Source organism: Neofelis nebulosa, chromosome X (assembly GCF_028018385.1).
Source record: "Neofelis nebulosa isolate mNeoNeb1 chromosome X, mNeoNeb1.pri, whole genome shotgun sequence".
Lineage (NCBI taxonomy): Eukaryota > Metazoa > Chordata > Mammalia > Carnivora > Felidae > Neofelis > Neofelis nebulosa.
In genome coordinates, this window is record NC_080800.1 from 39,802,530 (window position 1) to 39,817,447 (window position 14,918).

The 14,918-nt window shown below is 36.9% G+C and overlaps 1 protein-coding gene across 9 annotated transcripts in view; it reads left to right on the forward strand.

Moving 5' to 3' along the window:
• KDM6A (lysine demethylase 6A) overlaps positions 1-14,918 on the forward strand; it is a 208,043-nt gene that overhangs the window by 67,806 nt on the left and 125,319 nt on the right. For all 9 annotated transcript variants that reach the window (XM_058712771.1, XM_058712764.1, XM_058712765.1 and 6 more), the window contains one exon: positions 2,409-2,517. In XM_058712771.1, coding sequence (XP_058568754.1) covers positions 2,409-2,517 — 109 coding nt within the window. The remainder of the gene's footprint in view (positions 1-2,408; positions 2,518-14,918) is intronic.

Below are 14,918 nucleotides of genomic sequence, written 5' to 3' on the forward strand. Positions count from 1 at the left end.
GATCTTCTAGGTGTATAGCCTTTTGACTAAAAATGTTATTGTAAAAATACTGTGTTTCATTCTAGATTATTGTATGAGTTAGGAGTATTGGAAATTATCCCCAGTTATTTTCCTTTAAATGCTTTTAAAAAATCGTTAGTATTTGCCTGTATCTAATGCCAGGGTTTTCCTCAAACACTTCAAATAAATTCATGAGGTTTCACTACGAAGTGGTGACACGGGCACTTGGAAACTTTGTTCTGACTTTTCGCTCCTCTTCATCTTATTCAATATTGGGTTCTGTCAGCATCATCTTTGACCAGCACTATCTGTTGGTAGGTACATGCTGCCTTTGTTGGAAATGATTATGAACTTGATAGTGAAGCCTGAGTGTATGGGTGGGTAGGCGAATTGAAAGTCTGTCCATTCTGGCTTTTACCTGGTTTTATGCTTCACGATGATCAGAGTTATGTATGGTATTCATTTTCGATGTGTTCCTTTGTTTTATGGGCACTGGAAGATAAGGCAGTAGATCATGGTAGTGGCATCAAGGTATGGCCATAGGACGGGAGTATAGAGTGTTGCCATCTGTTTGCTTATTAGATCATTAAAGAAAATTTCTTTGGACTTACAGCTTGAATCCTTTTTTCACTATGGAGCCGTATTTGCTCATAAATTTAATGCTGATCAGCCATAAGGAATTATCAGGGAGGAGTAGAAAAAGTTTCTAAATAGCTTACTAAGAGTTTAAGAAGAAAAGATAATAACTATTTTAATGAGTACTTTATTTACAGTTACTCTTTACTTTAAAGTCACTCATTTAATGTAAAATTAAGAATTGTCATGGTGTAGCCCAATAATTTTATGACTTTTTCTGATATTAAAAAGTACTGAAGTAAATTGTATCTTTGTACTTTTAACCATCTGCCAGATAGGATTATATATGACTTAAATAAAGAGGATCTTGAGATTTCATGCCTCCAAATTATAGTAATTTCTGAGACTTCAGTGTAGCACTCAGAGTCTTAATTACGGGGAAGCAGAATGATTAGTTTTTAGTGATTGTGATTTGGTACGTATGCACATGCAGATAGCTAAGAGTGGAATAAGAAATGAAGATAGCCCTTTTGTAAATGTTAGGCTTTAAGGATAGTAGAGTCATCCCAGAATTTGCCTGGTTTAGGATGGCTTCTCCAAACTTGATGAACATTTACGTATGTGCTTTGCATAGGTAAATTTTAGGATAGACATTTTGAGGCTCTCCATCAAAAGGCCCTATATTTCACAGGAGAGGAAAAATCAAGAGATTTTGAGTGGTTACTTTGTCCCACATCACATTTTCTTATCTCATCAAATGCTCTTGAAGTGGTAGTGAAAGGATTTTTTGGTAACAGAAGCTATTCTGGTTCTTTTCTTTGTGGGTGCCAAACCTGGGAATGTACCCAGAGATTTGAGAAATCATATACTTTTTCTTTAGTGACTCCAGGACACCTTATAGCACATAACACTATAGAGTAAATCATTAACAGGGAAATTTTGACAAACTGTTGGAAAGCTTGAAACAGTCTTGAAAGAGAGCTTTTACTTATCTGACGAGAAAGTAAAGAAACAATTGTTAACTATCTGTGGAGTGCTAAGCACTGTGATACACCCTTATTGAAGTCTTCTAATTTGAATCCTTTTGTCAGTCCTCTGTTACTAAACCTGAGAGTCAGAGAGAAGTTCCCCAGGATCTCCTGTAGCTAATGGCAACTGGAATTTGTCAGGATTCCAGAAGTCTGTTCTTTCCATCGTTCATTTTCTCTTGCAGTCTTCTTTATTACAAAAAAAAAAAAAAAAAAAAGTCTCAACATAGTATGTTACTTTTTTTATTTGGTGAAGAAATTGTGAGAATGAGTATATAATGAGTGTATGTGAGGGTAAGACGAAAGACCGGAGTTGGAGTGGGTTTGAAGTATATCATGAGAAGACGTCGCAAAGGCAGTTCATGGTAGCTTAAACTGATAGAGGTTATGACAGAAAGCTGTTCAGTATTAATGATAGCTATTATTACTCTGGAGATTCTGTGAATTCTCACATAATTGAATAAAGTTCTTTCCATCTGCGCAAAAGATGGATATTATTTGTTTATGGCAACAAGGACCGCAGTAATAATTTAGATTTATAACTTATGAGTAAAGTTATCAAAGTGCTCCTTATCTGGCAACTATTTGTATTTTATAGGTAAAAAAAGTATTTATGCCACAACCAGTGGCTCTTCTAATAAATACTTAGGTATCTAAGGAATGCTGCATGGACTGTGTCTGAGGTAGAAGTGAAATACATTGATTTCTTGGGTGATTGAATGGAGGATATGTGCATTATCTCAGGAAGGAAATACATTTTAGGGTTTTTCTTTCTTCTTAAATGTTTGTATTTTTTATTTCTAGGCTGTTCGCTGCTACGAATCTCTAATCTTAAAAGCTGAAGGAAAAGTGGAGTCTGATTTCTTCTGTCAATTAGGTCACTTCAACCTCTTATTGGAAGATTATCCAAAAGGTAATTTTTTCCCCTTGTTAATTACTATTTGACTTATATATGTATTGAAAATAATTGTAATTGTTTGTACTCTACTGAGGGAGCTATCATTTTTACTTTTAAGAAGTTGTAAGCTTGTGAACATCCTAAACAGTGAGAAAGAAAAATGGGGTGGGAAGAAATGTGAAAAGTTCATGTAACTCTATGTAAATCATCAATAAGTTGACCAGTTAAACTGATAACCACCTATATGTGCACTTCTGTTCTGTTTTGGGAAAAAATCCCTGCCCTTTAAAGGTTCTACCATAGTAGAAAGTGAGCCATTGATGGACACTCTGGAGAAGTAACAGAGACTCTGTATTTCTCTTCTTTATCCTGGCTGTGAAACTTCCATTTTAGCTAGAAAATATTTAAATGAAAATCTGATCTGTAGTCATGTTATTGTAAAGGTAAGTAACACAGAGAGGTGATTACATATGAGCTTGAGCACCGGAGAGAACACATTTTTTATTCATTTGGAGTTTTTTTCCTGTAAGAAGTGAGTTAAATGACTGAAGGCAGCCCCCGAGATATGTCCTTTTTATAGTACCAAGCTGCTGATGCAGATCATTACTCACTTAGGAAGATAAAGCACCCCCAAATACCACCCACTCCTCCAATACCAAAGGCAGAACCCATAGCAAAGAAAAATTGTATCCTTAGAAACCAGAAAGTTTTAACCTTCTGATGATAGTAAACATCTGAATGCAGAGGAAGTAAACATAGTATGTGTTTAGTGGGCAAAGCAGCTGGCAGGTTTCAGGGCTGGAGCGAAGGATCACTGCTGTTTAATGTTGATGTTTTATTGTGCCACTTTTTTATTAGGTCAGGTGAACGCTTTCCTAACGAATATGCAATTTTTATTTGACACGGGTGTTATATATGAGGTTTGAAGTTAGGCTTCTCTCCCAGCTCATCTCTGTTGTTTATAGTGGCATTATCCTTAACAGATTTTATATATATTATATATAGATTATATATATATAATCTATATATATTATATATAGAGATAATCTATAATCTATATAATATATAATATATATAATATATATTAATATAGATAATATATAATATATATTAATATATATTCCTAAAAATCCTAAATTCCTAAAATATATATTAATTCCTAAATTCCTAAAATATATATTAATAATATTAATAATTTATTAATTATATAATATTATATAATATTATATAATCTAATTATATAATAATTATATAATCTATATATTCTATATATTATATATAGATAATCTATATATTTTATATATATTATATATATAATATATATAATCTGTTAAGGATAATATAAGGAATATATATATAAATATCCCTGAGCTTCAGTCTTCTAATCTGAAAAGCAAGAGATAGAAGGTTTTGGGGATTGCTCTGTGAAACTGGTTAGTACTTAGAAAATGTCTTCAGGATCCTAGGTATTAATCATTATTTAACACTCTATGTTTTAATTTTAATTAAGGCTAGTAACTCATTTAAAGGAAACTGTTTTACAAAAGACACAGAAATCCTGTATAATACAAATTTTTAATGCCACATCTTGTACTTGGAGAGCATGCTAATTTGAAGGCACATAAACAGACCTAGACTTGAAAATTAGGTTTGTATATGGAGGATTGGACAGAGGTTCTTGCTGCTTTGTTGTCAGATAGATAGATAGATAGATAGTAGCTTTTAAAACTTTATTCATCTATGAACTTAGCTATATTTTCCATTTATAAAGTGTCTGGCTATGAAGGTAATGAAGAGTCTAGGAATATTTGTTTTGGATGGTTTTTTTTCTTTTCTTTTTTGGGAGGTGAGGTGGGGGCATGTGGCAACTAGACTGTTGGCAAACTAGCTGGCAGGAGTAATCTAATAAGATGGGAGAAGAGAATGATAACCTTTGAGGATTTTAAGTCCTGGAAAAGAGGTACTCTGAGACCCATTTACTGTCATGTAGATGAACTGGCCATTGATAGCTAGGCAGTAGGTCAGTGATTTGTAACAGGAAGGAGAAGAAGGTGGCAGTGGACGCAGTATATTGGTATATTTTTCTATTTTAATATTTTAGTCTATTTTAATATTTTAAGCTGATGGCTTCTGTTTCCTTGATGTTTTTTTAATCCTCCTTGAGTCTTTATTGACCACGTTTCCAGGATTTAAAACAAAATTCCTTTCTATATACTAATTGTTGAATTCTTTCTGTCCACTCTTCACCATCTTCCTGTAAGTCCAGAAGTAGAGCCTGTCTCTAGCAGGCCCCTCCACACTCCATCACCACCACCACCACCACCACCACCACCAGTTTATGGAGACATTTGTTGCCTTGGGCTGCTTCCTCCTCTCTTTGGAACCCAGTACGAGATGAGAAGCTCTGGCCCCAACCAGATAGGCACTTAATTTTGGAGAAGAGATTATAAACCATGGCTTTTTAGGGAGTAAACAGGAACCATGCAACGAACATGTTGAATAAGCTCCTCAGATATATGTATGTGGGGGACTTACTGGTCCTGTTATTCTGAAGACGGTTCTTTAATTACAGTCCTGAGTCCTCTTCTTTGTGTGAAATTTTCTGAGCTTGGGGTTCCTTGTGAGAAACTGCTTCTACTTCTGCAGTACGGAGTGGTAGAATCTGTTTTGTGTACATTTTGGACTGTGTTTTTTCTGTCCGTCCTTGTCATTCTGATATTCTGATCCCATCTTGCTTCCTGTCTTACAGGAATTCCTAAAAATTTCTGATCTGCAGATGGTATACTTTGATTATCATTACTGTTATGGATTTATTCATTAAAAGATATTTTCTGTCTTGTCAGATGAATTTGAAGCAGAAGGGAAAAAAGATTTTCTAAAACAGTTTTTTAAAGCCTTCCGGGTTCGCAATTTGTTTGAAGAGTTTTAATTTTTAAAAACAATTTTGATCATCTGATTGGGTCATTTGGCTTCTAAGAATTTATCCTTATTGTAGGAAAACGAAGGCTCAGTGCACACGGCCTATTGCAGGTTGGATTCCTCTGGAGGGAGTTCAGCATTCAGGATATTTAGTAAGGAGGGCCTTTAGGATCAGCACCTGTGGAAGGTAGGGGACAAAGGATTGGATTGGAGAAGAGGGAGGAGTGGACAGAGGTGAGAAATTGAGCTGTCACAGCCTTGGCCAGGTCCGTGGGGAGCTTGGAGCTAGAATGGCCCTTCAGAGCTATCCCAACTTCGGGGCAAGGTGAACAGGCCTTTATACTCCATCCTTTTGATACTGGATACTGGCCAGCCTGGGAAGGAGTGTGATCTCGGGCAAGGTGGCTCTGCACCTAAGGCAGCTCACTGCTGGAGGCTGTCTGCGGGCAGGACTCCCAGTATTCCTTCCTTGAAGCAGGATTTGAATGGGTTTTCGCGGCATCTACCATACCTCCTTGCCACTCCTCACCCCAAAGCTAACCCGTTAACCTTTGCCCAACCAAAGAGCTGATGGAGCTGTCAGACAGGCTGCGTTAAGCCATGGAGATGGGGCGGTGATTTCTCTTCCTTGGGTTGGAAAAGAATCCCAGAGAGCCCTGGGCTGTAGGACAAGCATAGATATTCTTGCGAATATATGTGATGGACCTTAGGAGCAGTTTAATAGAAATCGTAAGTATCTATAAATATGTGTGGCAGGTTATAGGAAATGATAATCACTAAGTTAAGTAAGTTATTTATAAAATTAAGTGGCAAATTACCTCAGACCACACATCAAAATTATAAGGTAAGAAACTTGGGAGATAGTAAGAATTCCTAAAGGAAAACAGTTGAAGGAGATCTAATAATTACCCGTTCCTGATATCAGCATGAAAACCTTGAAACTTTAAGTTTCTTTATGGTTCATGGTGAGCTGGGGGTTTTCTTTGAAATTCCTGCCAGGGATTGATTTCTCTCCCTTCCCTCCTTCCTTCAAGTAGTTTGTCATTTTGTTGCATTGTCTGTCACTTGTGGTCAAAATAAATTTTGGTTTTAGTTGCTCAGCAGTTACAGATGTCTAGGGCAAGTTTCCAGCCAAGAGTTGCTAATGTGAAGAGGTCTTAATCAGAGTAGATGAGCTCTCTTTGTCTTCTCTCTGTCTTTCTTGGGTGGAATGACAATACTCCATCCTAAGATATATGAAGTATAAGAACATAGAGTGCATGTTTTCCAGTCATAGATGTTGAGTTTGGCTTCTTCAAAAATTACTGTTTTTGTTTTTTTAATCCTTGCATGCTTCTCTTCATTGTTGTAGCTGTTAGAACTAAAGGTTGTGGTTCTTTTAAGAACCTGCTTTGTTTAAACTCCTTTCACTTAGAGAATCATTGGGAATTAGTTTGCATAGTATATATGTTTGCTATACAGTAAAAATTTGTGTTGAGATAGTAAAATAAAATGAAATAAAAACCCAAAGCACTGACCTAAACGGCCGTGTAGTATCCATAGAAAATGAATATTACGTATCTCTCTGAAAACCCATTGCGGTTGGGGTGATTGCTCACGCATTGTCATTGTACTCACAGTCATTGCACTCGATTTTTCCACGCGACTTTAGTGTATTGAGTGGTTTTTGAACTGTGATATAAATATATATATTAGAATATATATTTAAATATATAAATATAAAATAAAAAAAATATATAAAGATCACCAGTGCCTCCACGCCTTTCATTGCAAATTTGGGAATCCCCGATTTTGCTCAGTCTGCTCATGGCCTAGAATTACAAAATGCACTGTAGAAATACTGAAGGGAGCAAAATAGTCACCATAACCCAGGCTGTCACAAGCCTGTGTCTAGGCAATAAGCACAAGTTATAGTAGCTTCAAGAACCAGAGAGCTGTAGCAGAACACATTGAAGGGAACACAAAGAAGACATAAAGTTGGTGTCTCTTGTAGTAAGCCAGATGTGAGATACTAAAGACCTTGAGGAGTATATTAATTTAATAATGACAAGGAAGCAGTAAGTCTGAGATCTCAGTATGTGCATTAATTTGACTTGAAGGCCTCTGAAGGTGCTGATGTAGTGGTAAAAGGATTGTTTCTTTGCTTTTCCAACTTTCTGTCTGCTTGAATCTGTAATATTAAATCTTTTCAAACGTGTGGAGAGAGGGGGATGTGGGAACAAAGATCTGTTGTGGTGGATGCTGTTCAGAGGGCTTTTCAAATGTTAACATGTATTTAATATGTATTAATGCTGCATAAAAAGGAAAAGATGGGGGCGCCTGGGTGGCTCAGTCCGTTAAGCATCCAACTCTTGATTTCGGCTCAGGTCAGGATCTCACAGTTCATGAGTTCAAGCCCTGCATTGGGCTCTGTGCTGGCAGTGCAGAGCCTGCTTGGAATTCTTTCTCTCCCTGCCCCTCCCCTGCTCCACACACTCTCTCTCTCTCTTCAAATAAACTTAAGAAAAAGGGAAAAGATGTATCTTAGGCAATCAGGATTTGAGAAGGCGAAAGGTGCTAGTGAGCTAAGTACATCAGTCATTTATATGAAATGAAATAGTTAATATAAGCTCTCTGAGATACTCATTTATTCCAGGGTATAAATAAAAATTTTTCATTCAAGCCTCAGGTAACAAAACAAAACAAATCAAAGAACTCTTTAGGCAACTGCAGCCTGTTCTGGCCTAAAGATGGCAATCAGTACAGCTGACATAGCTTTGTTTCCTTCCAGACCCGCAGACTCATCCACTAGCAGCTAACCTGTAGTGTTATACACTGGCTACAAATACTGAGTTCTGCCTGCAGTTAGTACATAGCCTAATATTGGGAGTATAGACGGAATTTTAAATCTTTTCCTTCCTTGCATTTCTATCGCATCTAACTCTGAAGGCGGCTCCCTTTTTTTCTGGCAAGGCTGTCACCTTTAACTTACATTGTTTCGTTTTATCCTGTGCTGCATATATGGACTTGTCACCAGGCACACCCTCTTTGTTTTGTTTTGACAGTCTTAACTCAAAACCATAATATTTCCAAGCATGCCGAAGTCGTAAATCTTTCTTAACCCTCTTTACTCTCTACTGCATTTCTCTGGAAATACGGCTCTCTTTATTTAATTGCAAACAGATTCTATTGTAGCTTTGAACTTCTCTTTTTATTCTTCAGTTACACCTTACTCTTTTATTGAAAAACTCTTTAGGCTGCTTGTGATCTCTAAAGAATTAACTAGAATTAAATGGCTTGATAACCACTCATTGTCAGGGAAATGCAAATCAGAACTACAGTGAGCAGTCACCTCACACCTGTCAGAGTGGCTAAAATCAACAAGACAAGAAATAACAAGTGTTGGCAAGGATGTGGACAAAGAGGAACTCTTGTGTGTTGTTGGTTGGAATGCAAACTGGTGCAGCCATTCTAGAAAACAGTAAGAGGTTCCTTAAAAATTTAAGAATAGAATCACAATGGAATACTACGTGGCAATGAGAAAGAATGAAATATGGCCTTTTGTAGCAACGTGGATGGAACTGGAGAGTGTGATGCTAAGTGAAATAAGCCATACAGAGAAAGACAGATACCATATGGTTTCACTCTTATGTGGATCCTGAGAAACTTAACAGAAACCCATGGGGGAGGGGAAGGAAGAAAAAAAAAAAAAAAGAGGTTAGAGTGGGAGAGAGCCAAAACATAAGAGACTGTTAAAAACTGAGAACAAACTGAGGGTTGATGGGGGGTGGGAGGGAGGGGAGGGTGGGTGATGGGTATTGAGGAGGGCACCTTTTGGGATGAGCACTGGATGTTGTATGGAAACCAATTTGACAATAAATTTCATATATTAAAAAAAAAAAATTTAAGAATAGAACTACCCTACGATCTAGCAATCACACTATGGGGTATTTACCCAAAGAATAAAAAAACCCCACTAACTCAAAGAGATACATATGCCCCCAGGTTTATTGCAACATTATTTATGATAGTCAAACTATATTTATAATAGTCAAACTATGGAAGCAGCCCAAGTGTCCATCAATAGATGAATGGATAAAGAAGATGTGGTGTGTGTGTATACACACGTACATGTGTGCGCGCGCACACACACACACACACACACACACACACACACACTGGAATTTTATTATTCAGCTATAAAAAAAAAAGGAATGAAATCTTGACATTGCAACAGCATGGGTCGAGCTAGGGGAGTATATAATGCTGAGTGAATTAATTCAATCAGAGAGAGACAAATACCATATGATTTCACTCACATGTGGAATTTAAGAAACGAGCAAAAGGGAACAAAAAAGAGAGAGGCAAACTAACCAAGAAATAGACTCTTAACTATAGAGAACAAACTGGTGGCTATCACAGGGCCGGTGGGTAGGGGGATGGGTGAAATAGCTGATGGGGATTTTTTTGTTTTAAATAACTAAATCTTTTTTTTAATGCTTATTTTTTTGTGGGAGAGAGAGAGAGAGAGAGAGAGTGAGAGAGAACGAACACACAGGGTAGGGGCAAAGAGAAAGGGTGACACAGAATCTGAAGCAGGCTCCAGGCTCTGAGCTCTCAGCACGGAGCCCGACGCAGGGCTGAAACCCACAGACTGCGAGATCATGACATGAGCTGAAGTTGGACACTTAACCGACTGAACCACCCAGGCTCCCCAGTGATGGGGATTAAAGAGTATACACTTGTTATGATGAAAAAAATAAAAGGAAATTAAAAAAAAAAAAAAAGGCTTAATGTCACAGTCTCTTAGTAAGTGGTGAGGTCAGGATTAGAACACAGGTTTACCTAAAGCTGCTTCTTTCATACTACATCCTATTGCCTTCCTGGGAGCCCTCCTTTGATGATGTTGACCATCTCCTAATTTTAACACAAGTACACTTATTTTAACATTTACACAAATAATATATTTGGTGTTTAAAGAAAAATATTATAAGATACATAACCATGAAAGTTAAATAGCCTGAGAGCTGGAGCCATGTGTTCACATCTGTATCTCACTGTTAGCCACTTAATACTTATGAAACACTACGTGAATGCTTTAATGACCCATTGGTCTTTTATCATCTAGAGGCACTTGTTTTTAAACATTTTTGATGCTTATCTTTTATAGACTTTTCTATTACAATAAATTTCCAATATTTGAAAACTGAATTAAACTCTGTAACTTTCTTTAACCCTGTGTATCATGTTAATTTCTCCACCTCAAAAATACACTTTGTAACATTTCAGTTTCCTGAATAAGTGTCTATCATACAGGTAGGAGAATTCTCTGTTGGATGTGTAAACTATTTCTTTTCTGCTATTAACATCATCAGTATATTGTCTATCATTGTAGCTAAATCTGTTTTTATTTTTAGAAGGAATACATTGATGTCATAGGCTTTACTGAGCAACAGTACACACACACACACACACACACACACACACACACACACCCTTGAAAAACGTGTTTGAACTGCATAGCTACACTTATATGTGGAATTTTTTCAGTAAATACACTGCAGTACTATAAATGTATTTTCTCTTAGGATTTTATTAACATTTTCTTAACATTAGCTTACTTTAAGAATACAGTATATAATACATGTAACATGCAAAATACATGTTAATCGACTCTTTATGTTAAAGCTTTCAGTCAACAGTAGGCTATTAGTAAAGTTTCTGGGGAGTTGAAAGTTCCATGTGGATTTTCAACTGTGTTGTGCAAGGGTTAACTATTAAAACTTTTGAGTGCTAAATTAAGCTACAAAAAAGTTTTACTAATTTATACTTATAGCACTAGTAGAATGAAAAAGCTGCCTATTTCCTTAACGTTTTCCCAGTTTGGGCTATTTCCATTATTATTATTTAATTTTATCATTTTCATGTATGAAAAATGGTATGTATATAGCGTGGCTATGAAGGACAAATGACTGTGTATAGTACCCTTTTCCCATCTGTATAGGTGATTCTTTTATCCTTGAAAATTTCCTTGTTTCTTCCTCTTCTCCTGTTTTCATGAGGTCAAGGGCCAAATAATGAACATGGGAGAAAGATTAAAGAACACTTAAGTTGTTATAATAGTTAAATTTAACTTGCTTCTCATTGTTTTCTCTTGTCTTTATTTTTTTCAGGCCTAGCTTCTTTGTTAGTACTTTGCCAGTTTTTAAATAATCTTTTAAATTATATTTTTCTTTTTTTTTAATCTAAAAAGACTACATGTGCTTATTTAAAAATGAAATAAAACTCAAAATTATGCAAAAGTAATTTGAAGTTTGTTCATAAATAAAGTCGCTTCCCAGGATTAAAAAGATGTGAGCTTTGGCAGTTGGTTGATAGCGAGTTGATATTAATTTGTTTTGGGCACATGACTCTTTGTTAGGTGGCAAAAGCAAACAAAAGTTTTGCCTGAAGTAATGTTAAAAAGATTGCCTAGTGGGATGAAGAAGGACTTCTTGAACTGGTGGAGAACTCAGGGATCACAAAGTGAAGATGAGATGATTTAGGGAAGTAAGAGCCTAGTAAGATACATGCTACAGTCATTGTGAAAAAGGTTTAAGCATTATAAGGATGTCCAAACAAATGATTCCCCTTATTCTCTATTAAGGACTTTAGAAAAATCTAGTTGTAGTGGACTAGAAATTCTTTTTCGTGGATAGAGTAACTGACTTAGAGATTCGAAATGATGGCTTTGCTTTGAATAAAAGGATTTCACTAGAGAGACTCTGGTGATGGGCACTTTTATAGTCTTCAGAGTTTGAATGATTCATTTGGATCAGGAATCATAAAATATGTTAAGATCTTTTCTTAGAATAGAATGCTAGGTCTAATGGGGTAAAGTAATAATTGTTGAGAAATGTGTAAATGAGTGGAAAGGTAACAAATGCTCATGGAAGGAAATGGGTGATTTACAAATTTATGCTGGCAGTTTGTTGACTTTGAATTTGAGGGTTTATATTCATTTCTTGGTTAATCATATTGTAGTACAGATGCCATGTTTCTCCCAACTGATAGTCACGTAGGCTTCAGTTTCAGTTTCTTTGGAAGATACCATATTATCTCTTTAAGGGCTCCTCTAATTCTAAAATGTGAATTTTATGAAGTCATGTAACATATATTATTAGGTTATTGGAAATACAACCTCCCAAAGTTGTTGGGATTCTATAGCATCATTAAAAGGGCAGTCCAGATTTGACATGGTGACCGGACAAAATTGCTAGAGACTTGGACTTCTGTTGGTTAGGATGTTTTTAGACTCAAAAGCAAAGACCTGATTCTAGCTTAAATAATAAGCACATTAATCACCTCCCATAATTGGAAGTTCATAGGTGAGTTGTGTACTAGGCCTAGTTTGAGGTCTAGAAGTATCCAGCTACTTTCCACTTGTTTCTCTTCTATGGGCTTCATACTAAACATAGTTCCCTTTGTGGTGGCATTTGGTGATATATATGCTTCCTTGTTCGCATCCAGCAGTAGAGGGAGAATACCTTAACCATGACTGTCTTTTATAAATCAGTGATGATTTCTGGACATGAACCTTGTTTGACTATTCTCTTCCAGCTAGTTTGATAAATAAGTTGGTTTACTTTTCTTTTTAGAAGACCATTAATCAATGACCTTTATGAACTAGCACAAATCATGTGTGAACAACTAGAAAATGCAGGATGATTTGCAATCTTTTCACCAAAACTGGATGTGCTTCCAAGGATAGGTTGGTTGGCATCATCTTTATGCCAAAAGATGAACATTATTTAAGTTACTTATTCAGATATGTAATGATGTTTTTGGGTAATGCTTCTCTAATTTGAACTTGCTTAGAAAGTTCTCTGGATTGTATTCATATATATTTTGGCTGTTTACTGAAAAACAGTATGGAAGCATTATACATGTAATTCTAGAAAATGCTAATTTCCATTTCCCTCCATTTTTATCATTGTAAAATTTTATTGCACTTGTTAAATCTTATTTGAAAAATCCAAGTCTTTTTTTAATTGAGGTATACTTGATGTATACCATTAGTTTCAGATGCTGTACAGCATAATGGTTCAATATATACATTGCAAAATCACAATAAGTAGTTAACATCCATTACTGTACATAAATGTTTTTTTCTTGGGGTGCCTGGGTGGCTCAGTTGGTTAAGCGTCCAACTCTTGGTTTTGGCTCCGGTCATGATCTCACGGTTCATGAGCTCAAGTCCCCATCTTGGGCGCTGTGCTGATGGAGTGGAGCCTGCTTGGGATTCTCCCTCCCTCCTTCCCTCTCCCCCTCCCCTTCTCTCCCTCCCCCTCTTCCCGTCCCCCTCCCCTCTGCCCTCCTCACCTCCTCTGCATGCTCTCTCAAAATAAATGAACATTAAAAAAATTTTTTTTCTTGTGATAAGAACTTTTAAGATTTACCCATCAACTTTCAAATTTGTGGTACAGTATTATTAACCTTAGTCAACCATGCTGTACATCACACCCTCCATGACTTATTGCTCATCGATTAAAAAATTTTTTTTATGTTTATTCATTTTTGAAAGACAGAGACGGAGCACAAGCAGGGGTGGGGCGGAGCGAGGGGGACACAGAATCCGAAGCAGGCTCCAGGCTCTGAGCTGTCAGCACAGAGCCCGACGCGGGGCTCGAACTCATGAACCGTGAGATCATGACCTGAGCCGAAATTGGATGCTCAACCAACTGAGCCACTCAGGCGCCCCGCTCATCAATTTTTAAAAAGGGCTCTCACTGCCAGTTCTAATGTGTGTATATAATTTTTATTTTACTTTTTTTAAAACCCCCTCACTGAGTTAAAAAAATTTTTTTAATGTTTATTTCTGAGAGAGAGAGAGAGAGAGAGAGAGAGAGAGAGAGAGAGAAAGAGAGAGAGAATGAGCAGGGGAGGGGCAGAGAGAGAGGGAGACACAGAATCTGAAGCAGGCTCCAGGCTCTGAGCTGTCAGCACAGAGCCCGACTTGGGGCTCGAACCCATGAACCGTGAGATTGTGACCTGAGTGACCTGAGCCGAAGTTGGATGCTTAACTGACTGAGCCACCCAGGTGCCCCCTCACTGAGTTTTTAGATCCACAGGAACTGTAGTTTCTCCCAAAGCCTTTTATGCCTTGGGGATTTAGGGTTGTGTGATGCCCTGTTTTAGAATTGAGTTGGAGCAAGGTAATTGTGGGATGGATTTTTTTGTTGATCATATGAAAGGAAGCATCGCAAAAGAAATACTCCCTTTGCTCTTGGAGGTGGTTGAGCTCTTGCTCATTCTTAGAAGTGAGGTCCCTTGTGGGAACAAATAACCTATCGTATTCTGGAGTAGACTCAGAAAATCTTAATCCTTTTATCAGATTTGGTCTGTGAGGAAGGTCATGTTGATTCAAGAGGAAGCCTAGATTCTGTTCAAGCTTAGGTTTGAGATGTGAGTGCAGTTTTACATTCATGAACTCCTATATATTTGACATTTGTTACTATGTCTGACTGTGAGGAGGGGGA